We start from the raw sequence: 12,095 nt of genomic DNA on the forward strand, positions 1-12,095 counted from the left end.
CTCAGGCGATGCACAGTGCAAAAAGGGGTATTATGAGGGGACTTGAAGAGCATGGGCACTTACTTGTTCAGCAGCGGATTCTCTCAGCGGTAATGCTCCCAATCTTGGGTAGATGGCTACTGTCCAAATGAAAGTCTGAGACACTGGAACCGGTTAACCAGTTTACTTCAACAAATAGGGGGTTACAATAAGTCCCGTCACCGGAGTCTGTATGGGAACTTTTGGGTTACTCTGGCCCTGCCGGGGCTTTTACCTCCTATTTTGCGCTGTTTCTGTGTGGCCCTGCTGCTGTGTGTGAACTGGCTGCCGGCCCAATCTGTCCTCTCCGGGTCTTGATTCAATGGGCAACTCGAGTCCTTTCCTTTTCTTACCCCCTCCGGAAGTACCGCTGAACTCTACATCTGTTGCTGCGTCTGACCCTAGTGAGGCTGGTATCACCTCACGTTTTCCGGTTGCTGTATTATATATAATGAATGCAGCCACGGATCCGGTATCCGTCTCTGCGCCTGTTCTGGGTAGTAATTAGTGCTACCCGGTTCTTAAAATGTCCTCTTTCTCTGTCCCTTTTTCCTCAGACCGGTGTTCTGTTGGCCCTGAAATTGTCAGTCAGTCCTTCAGGAGCCTGATACTGCTCCTCACACTCTGACCCTCCAGATCTGAACTCCTGGGAATAACTGACTACTTTTCCTCAGGTCAGAATTGATATAGGGGAGTCTCTGGAGCTCCCCCTTCTGGCCGGAGGTGGTAATGCAGTGTTCCTATTCTTGTTTGTGTCTTGTGTCAGTAACTCTGTGGTGATCCCACTTTTGTGGCAAATACCCCTAGGGGTGCCACATATGCATGTATGTATGTTGTATGAATGTAGTATATATGAAGTATGTATGTAGTATGTAGTATGAATGTAGTATATACAGTATGTAGTATGTATGTATGTTGTATGAATGTTGTATATATGTAGTATGTATGTATATATATATATATATATATATATATTACATTCAACACATTAGCCGGATGATGGGACTACTACAATCTAAATGCTAATCAATTTTCTGCTTATTACTATGAGGAGCTTCTCATTTCTGAGGTATGATATTGAAACATTTACTAAAATCAATTTCAAACTTTTTGTCTTTTCTTAACTGCCCTCATGCCGCCTTGTTACACTAAAATCTAAATACAGAGAAACAGAAAAGTTCCACTGCCAGGTACATAGGTTGTGGCTTTGAACCAAATGCATATCATTGTTCTAAAAATAACGTTAAAGTGACCCTTCACTCTGGAAGTATAAACTAGTACATTTCTACAAGTATACTCACCTGATGTGGTGACCAACCACTGACTTCTCTGCTCTTATCAGTGTTACTTTTCTCCTGCTTACAAGATAGCCACCCCAGTGGCATGGGAAGTTGAGTGTTAAGCCTAAAACATGCCTCTCCTCCCTTTGTTATAGCATATCACAGGAAAGGCAAGGAAGGCATGCTTTATACTTACACTGCAATCTCCATGCCAGTGCAACGGCCATCTTGCAAGCAGGAGGAATTAAACACCAATTTGAGCAAAGGAGGCAACGATTGGCAAACTGACACCCAAGCTATGGTGACTTTACAGTCAACTAGGGTGACAGTCAGTACTAAATGAAATTTATAGCCACGCTGAGTCCCAGGATGGAGGGTCACATTAAAGTAAATTCACTCTAGGACTGTTGGAAAAAGTGGATTATAAAAAAAATTGTTCCAGCGTTTGGCTTTAGATATAATATATTTTTAGCCTTCCAAAATTCTCTCCCTTTTTCTTGCTAAATTTAATAAAGGCCTATCATACTGCATTGCGTAATAAGTCCAGGACAGAAATGACAGAATGTTTCTACCCAGCAGCAGTACTTGAAAATCAGTGATCTAACAGACTCTCTCTTTTACCTCTCTTGTAGATTGCTGGAGTGAAAGTGAACATGATGATCATGATGTAGGAGCAGAAACACCTCCCTTAGTATGTGTGGCACTGAAAAATGTTATGACTTATTGTGCTAAACTAATTGACCTGTCATCCTGTTATTGCAGCATTTTCATATTCTACAGGAGCTTTCTTGAAGTTTTCAAGCAGGTCATCAAATATTTGTAATTAAGTATGCAGAAATGTAAGGGTTGTCTGAGTGTAGGTATTTGATGAAATATCTACAGGATAGTGAATCAATGGTAGATTAATGGGTTCTGTTTGGAGTTGCCTACACCAAATGGCTGTTTTATGCTCCAACAATGATTGAATTTAAACACTCTGAATGGAGCTCCAGAGCTCAGCTCTATTCAAGGTGCAGCAGCCTCTGCTGGCTACTGCAGTACAGCTCCTACAGCTTCTGCAATGACAATCAGCGGCCATCTTTGACCACTACACTTTAAATGGAGCTGTGGAGCAATGCTTCATTCGGGCTATGTACACACGTTGCTGAATTGCAGCGGAAATTTCGGCGGGAATTCCACAACTCCCTGCGGTGGGAAATACACTAGAATTCCGCATGCGTAATTCCCGCGTATTTCCATCAATAAACTAGCGTTTTGCAAGCGTAATTAGCTTGCAGAATGCTAGTGTTTTCCAAGCGATCTGTAGCATCGCTTGGAAAACTGATTAACAGGTTGGTCACACTCGTCAAACATAGTGTTTGACGAGTGTGACCAACTTTTTATTATTGAGGCTGCCTATGCAGCATCAGTAGTAAAAAGATATAACGTTAAAAATCATAAAAAAAATTAAAAATCGTGTTTTTCTAACCTTCTGGCATCCCACGCAGCGTTCCCGATCCTCGCGATGCTCCCGGCAAGTCCCGTTCCCAGTGATCCCTTGCGACAATGACCTTTGATGACGTAGCGACCGCGACTTCATCAAAGGTCATTGTCGCAAGGCATCACTGGGAGCGGGAGTTGGCGAGAGCATCGCTGAGGCCTGGGGACGCTGCGAGGGACACTGGAAGGTGATAAAAACACGATTTTTTATTTTTTGTTATTTTTAACTTTATATCTTTTTACTACTGATGCTGCATAGGCATATCATGTGCGGAATGCCATTGAATACAATGGGAAGCTTATTTTATGCGTTTTCGCAGCATTTGGCTGAGTGCACACATCTGGAATTCCCCTCGATTTTATGCGTTTTTGCATCGTAAACGCTGCGAAAATGCATAAAATAAGCAGCTCATTGTATTCAATGGCATTCCGCACATGCTGTGCTAATGCTGCGTATTTTTCCGCTGCAAAATCGCATCACGGAAAAAAAGGCAGAAGGCTCATTCTTTGTGCGGAATCGCGGAAATTCCGCACACATAGGAATGCATTGTTCCGCTTACTTTCCACATGTGGCTATGGCCATCATGCGCAAAGTAAGGGGAAAGTGTGCGGATGGTACCCAAGGGCTGGAGGAGAGGAGATTTTCCTCCAGGCCCTGGGTACCATATCCCTGTAAAAAGAGAATTAAGATAAAAAATGGTGGCTTTCTCACCTTCCGGCATCCCATGCAGCATTCCTGATCCTCACGATGCTCCCAGAAAGTCCCGTTCCCAGGGATGACTCGCTACTGTGACCTTTGATGAAGCCCCGGTCTCGCGATACCGTAGCGATCTCGCGAAACCACTACGTCATCAAAGGTCATTGTCGCAAGGCATTACTGGGAACGGGACTTGCCGGGAGCATCGTGAGGATCGGGAATGTTGCGTGGGACGCCGGAAGGTGGGAAAAACACAATTTTTTATTTTTTTTTAATTATTTTTAACTTTATATCTTTTTACTACTGATGCAGCATAAACACATCATATAAAATAGCCTCACCAAACCTTGTCCAATGACTAATGCACTAGCAGGGTGGAGCAGGCTCCCAAAGATAAAGGCTGGAGCAGAGCAGGTGCCCACCACTGATGAGAACAGCCACCCTATCACTATAGCAGTGATGATGAAGGTGTTAGCTGCCTAGTGGAAAAAAGCACACTGATGGAGCTGAACAGCCCGCTTTCCATTATAGGCATTTTTAAATAGGCTGTCATCCAGACACTGGGCATCACACTTTCCTGTGTGACTTATGTCCTAAGCAAGCTCCATCTGTGTGCTTTTTTCCACTAGGCAGCTAACACCTTCATTATCACTGCTATAGTGATAGGGTGGCTGTTCTCATCAGTGGTGGGCACCTGCGCTGCTCCAGCCTTTATCTTTGGGAGTCTGCTGCATCCTGCTAGTGCATTAGTCATTGGACAAGGTTTGTTGAGGCTATTTTCTATGATGTGTTTTTGCAAAAATTTACAGGATTTTTAAGTTCTTTTTCCCTGTCTGTGAGCTTTGTACTGATGCTGCATAGGCAGCCTCAATAGTAAAAAGTTGGCCACACTAGTCAAACACTATGTTTTGAAAAAAAAAACACGGCAAAAACGCATAAAATCAGCGGGAATTCCGGACGTGTGCACACAGCCTCAAACTGTTTTTTTTCGGCAGGGCAAAAAACATCTGATCAGTGGGGGTGACAGGTATTGGAGCCTGATTGATGTGCTATTGATAAAATTATCCTGTAGATAGGTAATTACATACCTATGCGTGAACATACCTTTTAAAGTTCTTGTGAAAAGAGTTTTGCTGTTCATTGCAATCATTTTTTTCCAATGGTTCTCTAAATTTTTTTCAGACTTTACACTCACTAGGGCCGTCGTCACATACAACATATAAAAAAATTCGTTCCATTTTACATGGACGAGATTCGCAGAAATGTTCCCTGAACAGTGATCCGTATGTTATCCGTGTGCAATGCGAGGATGCAATTTTCTCGCATCTAAGCATCCGTGTGACATCCGTTTGGCATCCGTATGGTGAGATTTTCTCGCAGGCTTGCAAAATGGACATATAATGGATCAATTGCCTCAAATATTCCTGAAAACATATATACAGTGTATTCAGTGAGACACACGTGTGTGTGTGTGTGTGTATATATACACTCACTGGCCACTTTATTAGGTACACCTGTCCAACTGTGTGTTAAGACTTAATTTCTAATCAGCCAATCACATGGCGGCAACTCAGTGCATTTAGGCATGTAGACATGGTCAAGACAATCTCCTGCAGTTCAAACCGAGCATCAGTATGGGGAAGAAAGGTGATTTGAGTGCCTTTGAACGTGGCATGATTGTTGGTGCCAGAAGGGCTGGTCTGAGAATTTCAGAAACTGCTGATCTACTGGGATTTTCACGCACAACCATCTCTAGGGTTTACAGAGAATGGTCCGAAAAAGAAAAAAAATCCAGTGAGCGGCAGTTCTGTGGCCGGAAATGCCATGTTGATGCCAGAGGTCAGAGGAGAATGGGCAGACTGGTTCGAGCTGATAGAAAGGCAACAGTGACTCAAATTGCCACCCGTTACAACCAAGGTAGGCAGAAGAGCATCTCTGAACGCACAGTGCGTCGAACTTTGAGGCAGATGGGCTACAGCAGCAGAAGACCACACTGGGTACCACTCCTCTCAGATAAGAACAGGAAACTGAGGCTACAATTTGCACAAGCTCATCGAAATTGGACAGTAGAAGATTGGAAAAACGTTGCCTGGTCTGATGAGTCTCGATTTCTGCTGCGACATTCGGATGGTAGGGTCAGAATTTGGCGTAAACAACATGAAAGCATGGATCCATCCTGCCTTGTATCAACGGTTCAGGCTGGTGGTGGTGGTGTCATGGTGTGGGGAATTTTTTCTGGGCACTCTTTGGGCCCCTTGGTACCAATTGAGCATCGTTGCAACGCCACAGCCTACCTGAGTATTGTTGCTGACCATGTCCATCCCTTTATGACCATAATGTACCCAACATCTGATGGCTACTTTCAGCAGGATAATGCGCCATGTCATAAAGCTCGAATCATCTCAGATTGGTTTCTTGAACATGACAATGAGTTTACTGTACTCAAATGGCCTCCTCAGTCACCAGATCTCAATCCAATAGAGCATCTTTGGGATGTGGTGGAACGGGAGATTCGCATCAGGGATGTGCAGCCGACAAATCTGCGCCAACTGTGTGATGCCATCATGTCAATATGGTCCAAAATCTCTGAGGAATGCTTCCAGCACCTTGTTGAATCTCTGCCACGAAGAATTGAGGCAGTTCTGAAGGCAAAAGGGGGTCCAACCCCTTACTAGCATGGTGTACCTAATAAAGTGGCCAGTGAGTGTATATATATATATATATATATATATATATATATATATATATATATATATACAGTATAAATATGTCTTTATACTTCATACAGAGCTAGATAGACGAATAGCCGATAATTAATTTGTCAGCTTCTGTAAAATCATTGCAGAACCCGACAGGATATGAGACATGATTTACATACAGTAAACCATTACATATCAGTTATATATGTTAGTCACTAATAATGTCAGTAGTGTCTGTGTGTAAAATTTTGTAGTTGTAGGTGCTTAATAAAAGAATGTATTCACGGGACAAACTAGTGTGGGCTCCCGCGCAATTTTCTGCGCCAGAGAGGGAAATCCAGTGATTGAGGGCAGATATTAATAGCCTAGAGAGGGACCATGGGTATTGCCCCCCCGGCTAAAAACATCTGCCCCCAGCCACCCCAGAAAAGACACATCTGCAAGATGCGGCAATTCCGGCACTTATCCTCTCTCTTCTGTGTCCAGTTTTGGGCACCACATTTTAAAAAAATACATCAACAAACTGGAGCAAGTTCAGAAAAGAGTGACCAGAATGGTGACCGGTCTGCAAACCCTGTCTTATGAGGAAAGGTTTCAGGATTTGGGAATGTTTAGTTTGCAAAAGAGAAGACTGAGAGGAGACTTAATAGCTGTCTACAAATATCTAAAGGGCTGTCACATTGTAGAAGGATCATCTTTATTCTCATTTGCACAAGGAAAGACTAGAAGCAATGGGATGAAACTGAATAGCAGGAGACACAGATTAGATATTAGAAAAAACTTTTTGACAGTTAGAGTGATCAATGAGTGGAACAAGCTGCCATGAGAAGTGGTGAGTTCTCCTTCAATGGAAGTCTTCAAACACAGGCTGGACAGACATCTGACTGGGATGATTTAGCGAATCCTGCTTTGAGCAGGGGGTTGGACCAGATGGCCCAGGAGGTCCCTTCCAACTCTACCATTCTATGATTCTTCCCATTGCCGTGTAGCAGTGGCTTATGGGGTAATAAGGGGTTAATGTCACCTTTGTATTGTAAGATGACATTAAGCCCGGTTAATAATGCCTATTTTGCTAGCAAAATCTCTATGAAATATAAAGATATATATATGTGTGTATCACTGACATGTATATATATATATATATATAGATATATATATATAGATATACTATGTGTATACATGTATTCTATCCTATTGTAAGCTGTCAGTGTGATTTTACTGTACACCGCACTGAATTTCTGGCTTTTCTAAGGACACCGGTGCGTATTTCTCGCAAGTCACACGCATGGTTCATGTGTAATACGTTTTTATCTCTGTGAGGCAGTGACAGGTGTCATATGTGAGGGTCGCTATGTGTCCCCCAGGATGTGCTCTGAAATGTATTAGATCCGCTGGAGTTCCTTGTGATCACAGCAACGCGTCTGTGACTTGCAGGGCAGAATAAAAGTAAGTTCGAACCTGGTCAAGCTATTTGGACCAAGGAGTTTGTTTAGGAAAACCTGGTATGGGCTTTTATTTTTGAAAGGGACTGCAGGAAGGTAGTGGGGTCCGGTCCGTTTCCTCCAGCCCAGGTCTTATGAGTGGCCTATGGCCACAGGTTGGAAAAAGGAAAAAAAAAACCCTAGAGGGAGGGTTGATTTTGTCAGTGTTGCTCTGGAGAAGAAACAGAGTAGGTGATCTGCAGAGCACGCCCTGTGTGAGTTAACACAGGGCCAGCAGAGCCAAAGGGTCTGGCAACCCTCCCTGTATACCCAGCAGTGCGTCGCTCACGGCAACTGCCCTGGACTGTCGTTTTGTTTACCCGGCTGCGATCCGGAGGAACCAAGCATGCTGAGCACTGTGTGAGTTGGACAATAAACACATTTTTGTTTGAGCTGGCTTGGGTCACTGCCTCAGCACTGCACAGCGTGGACACTGCTGCTTTACATATGTTTGGAGAATGCGGGCAGTGTGAATTGAGGCATACCCAAAGCGTGCTGCATGTCGTATATTAGGCCTGCAAAGCTGCAGCTTAAGCCGACTGATAAGATGGAGGAAATACTGAGACAGTTGGCCGCCTCGCAGGTGCGACAGCAGAAGCTGCAAGAGGAACAGCAGCAGCAGCTACAAGAGCAGCAGCAAACCAGCAATTTAATTTTGCAGCAGATTGTGGCTCTGCAAGAGGCAAAATCCCCAGCCACCACATACTGATCGGAAGACCGGTACAAGGTCCGTTCAGCGCTGAGGAAAATGGCACCTGAGGATGACATGGAGGCTTTTCTCACCATCTTTGAACGCACTGCAGAGCGGGAGAACTTGCCGATGGCTCAATGGGCTGAGGTGGTCTCCAACTTCTTGACGGGAGATGCACAAAAGGCCTACCTGGACCTCAGTCTGGACGATGCCCTGGACTATGGGAATCTGAAAGGTGAGATCCTTGCTTGACTGGGGGTTAATACATATGTGCGGGCCCAACGGGTGTTCCAGTGGTCCTTTTCTGACACTCGCCTAGCCTGGTCTCAAGCTTATGACCTACTGCAACTGGTACAAAAAATGACTACAGCCTGAAACTCTAACCCCGATCCAGATGGTAGAGAGGGTGGTGGGCGACCAACTGGTGAGGGCCCTGCCAGCCACCATACAGCATTGGGTGGGGCAAGGGGATCTGGGCACTCTGGACCAGGTGGTAGGACTGGTGGAGCGGTATACAGCCACTCAAGACTTTATACGGGACACTGCCCCACTTCGGCTGTCACGTAAGGCCCCATCAGCTCAGGAGCCTGGGAAAAATCCACATCCCTCCACAAAGGCCCATACGGATCGTGCCCGAACTGAGGGGATATCTCGGAAGGAGAGTGTCCACCGCCCCGTGTCCCCTAACATGGCCCCAAGGTTCCCTCGTGCCCCAGTTCTTAAGTGTTGGCGATGTCAAGAGCCTGGACATGTGGTTACTAATTGCCCCCTAATGACCGAACCCATGGAATGCGGGTATACCCGCCAGGTGTCAATGTATGCCCAGCTAGTCTGCACTGCCTCTACAAACCCTGCTGGTACTGAATGTCATCTGTGCCAGGTACTCGTTAATGGGTACCAGAGGGACGCTCTCTTGGAGGGAGTTTGGTAACTATGGTGCATGGGTCCCTGGTTGCTGGGGACAGTCCTGATGGGCGTAAGGTGGGGATGGTGTGCATACATGGGGACCACCAAGAGTACCGGACCACGGAGGTCACGTTCTCCACCCTGTGTGGGGAAGTAAAACATGTGGTGGGAGTAGTAAAGACTCTTCCATATGGGACTGTAATGGGAAGAGACTTGCCTCTGTTCTGGTCCCTGTGGGAGAGCAGAGTTAACCCTCTCAGGGACAATGATATTCTGTGCACTGAACCTGAAGACGCCGAGTCAAGGATACCTGCCATAGGGGTTGCCAACCTAGGGACAGGATGTAACCCTGATAGGCTTCCCTTAGAGGTATTGGCAGGAGAGGTCGAGGAGATCCCACCGAACCTGAACTAGAGTTGTCCTCTGATAAGTTTGGGACAGCTCAGCTCCTGGATCCCACTTGGGCACGGGAGAGAGTAATTGAGATAAATGGGGTGGCTCAGCAACCAGGTGCGGAGATGGAGTTCCCACATATGGTAATCAACCAGGAGCTACTGTACAGGGTGGAGAAAATCAGGGGTGAGGTGGCAAAACAGCTGGTAGTGCTTCAGCCCTACCGCCGGGTGGTGCTCGGCATGGCTCACACTCACATTCTGGGAGGGCATTTGGGAGCCAAAAAGACTCAGGAGCACATACTGCAGTGCTTCTTCTGGTCAGGTGTCTACGCTGAGGTCCAAAGGTATTGTGAGACGTGTCCGGAGTGCCAACTGACCTCACCCACCACGAACTACCGGAGCCCATTGGTGCCTCTGCCCATTATAGAGGTACCTTTTGAGCGGATTGTGATGGATCTGTTGGGGTCAGTAGTAAAATCTGCCCGGGGGTCATCAACACATATTGGTAGTCGTAGACATTGCCACCCGATATCCAGAGGCGTTACCACTCCGCCACACCTCGGCTAAATTAATAGCCCGGGAACTGTTTGCTATGTTTTGTCGCCTTGGGCTACCCAAGGAGATCTTGACAGATCAGAAAACCCCTTTTATGTCTAAGGTGACCAAGGAGCTGTTGCAAGTTGCTTCAAATTAATCAGCTACGTACATGGGTGTATCATCCACAAACCGAAGGGTTGGTGGAAAGGTTTAATAAGACCCTCAAAGCCATGCTAAAAAAGTGGTTGCCAAGGATGGAAGGGATTGGGACATGTTACTACCCTAGCTCATGTTCGCCATCCGTGAGGTACCGCAGGCGTCCACGGGGTTCTTCCCATTTGAGTTACTGTATGGCAGGCACCCGAGGGGACTGCTGGATGTAGCCAAAGAGACTTGGGAACAAGAGCCCACAACCCATAAGAATGTTATCGAATATGTGTCAAAAATGCAGGATCGGATTGCGGTCGTGCGGCCCATAGTGAAGGAGCATCTGTTGGATGCGCAGGCCGCTCAGAGCCGTACATATGATAAAAGGGCCACAGTCAGGACCTTTAAAGAAGGGGACCAGATGTTGGTACTAGTACCCACCCCAGAGAGTAAACTCATGGCCAAGTGGTAAGGGCCTTATGAGATGTGGGGGAAGTGAATTCTAAAGTTTACCAACCCGGAAAAAGGAAACCCGAGCAGCTGTACCATGTAAACCTGCTAAAGGCCTGGAAGGACCGGGAATGTTTGGTCACAGAGGCGACTCCTGCCGTACCAACAGAGGGCCCTCTGGCACTGGCCAAGGACACAGCCGGGGGACAGGTTAAAATAAATGGCTCTATCACCAAACAGCAGCAGCGGGAGGCTCGGGCAGAGGAATACGGTGTCATATGTGAGGGTCGCTATGTGTCCCCCAGGATGTGCTCTGAAATGCATTAGATCCGCTGGAGTGCCTTGTGATCACAGCAACGCGTCTGTGACTCGCAGGGCAGAATAAAAGTAAGTTCGAACCTGGTCAAGCTATTTGGACCAAGGAGTTTGTTTAGGAAAACCCGGTATGGGCTTTTATTTTTTAAAGGGACTGCAGGAAGGTAGTGGGGTCCGGTCCGTTTCCTCTCTCTAGCCCAGGTCTTATGAGTGGCCTATGGCCACAGGTCGGAAAAGGAAAAAAAAAACCCTAGAGGGAGGGTTGATTTTGTCAGTGTTGCTCTGGAGAAGAAACAGAGTAGGTGATCTGCAGAGCACGCCCTGTGTGAGTTAACACAGGGCCAGCAGAGCCAAAGGGTCTGGCAACCCTCCCTGTATACCCAGCAGTGCGTCGCTCACGGCAACTGCCCTGGACTGTCGTTTTGTTTACCCGGCTGCGATCCGGAGGAACCAAGCATGCTGAGCACTGTGCGAGTTGGACAATAAACACATTTTTGTTTGAACTGGCTTGGGTCACTGCCTCAGCACTGTACAGCATGGACACTGCTGCTTTACATATGTTTGGAGAATGCGGGCAGTGTGAATTGAGGCATACCCAAAGCGTGCTGCATGTCGTATATTAGGCCTGCAAAGCTGCAGCTTAAGCCGACTGATAAGATGGAGGAAATACTGAGACAGTTGGCCGCCTCGCAGGAGCGACAGCAGAAGCTGCAAGAGGAACAGCAGCAGCAGCTACAGAAGCAGCAGCAAGCCAACAATTTAATTTTGCAGCAGATTGTGGCTCTGCAAGAGGCAAGATCCCCAGCCACCACATACTGATCGGAAGCCCGGTACAAGGTCCGTTCAGCTCTGAGGAAAATGGCACCTGAGGACGACATGGAGGCTTTTCTCACCATCTTTGAGCGCACTGCAGAGCGGGAGAACTTGCCGATGGCTCAGTGGGCTCAGCACTGTACAGCGTGGACACCTCTGCTTTACATCTCGCGCCAATAGACTTGTA

At 46.6% G+C, this 12,095-nt stretch overlaps 1 protein-coding gene and 1 long non-coding RNA gene across 4 annotated transcripts in view; one reads left to right on the top strand and one right to left on the bottom strand.

Annotated features, from left to right (window-relative positions):
- Positions 1–12,095, top strand: part of IPCEF1 (interaction protein for cytohesin exchange factors 1) — a 575,254-nt gene that overhangs the window by 386,927 nt on the left and 176,232 nt on the right. For all 3 annotated transcript variants that reach the window (XM_073585732.1, XM_073585734.1, XM_073585733.1), the window contains one exon: positions 1,931–1,989. In XM_073585732.1, coding sequence (XP_073441833.1) covers positions 1,931–1,989 — 59 coding nt within the window. The remainder of the gene's footprint in view (positions 1–1,930; positions 1,990–12,095) is intronic.
- Positions 1–12,095, bottom strand: part of LOC141098158 (uncharacterized) — a 143,183-nt gene that overhangs the window by 123,119 nt on the left and 7,969 nt on the right. The window lies entirely within an intron of this gene.

Source organism: Dendrobates tinctorius, unplaced genomic scaffold (genome assembly GCF_039654945.1).
Source record: "Dendrobates tinctorius isolate UK_male_01 unplaced genomic scaffold, ASM3965494v1 ptg000087l, whole genome shotgun sequence".
Taxonomy (NCBI): Eukaryota; Metazoa; Chordata; class Amphibia; order Anura; family Dendrobatidae; genus Dendrobates; species Dendrobates tinctorius.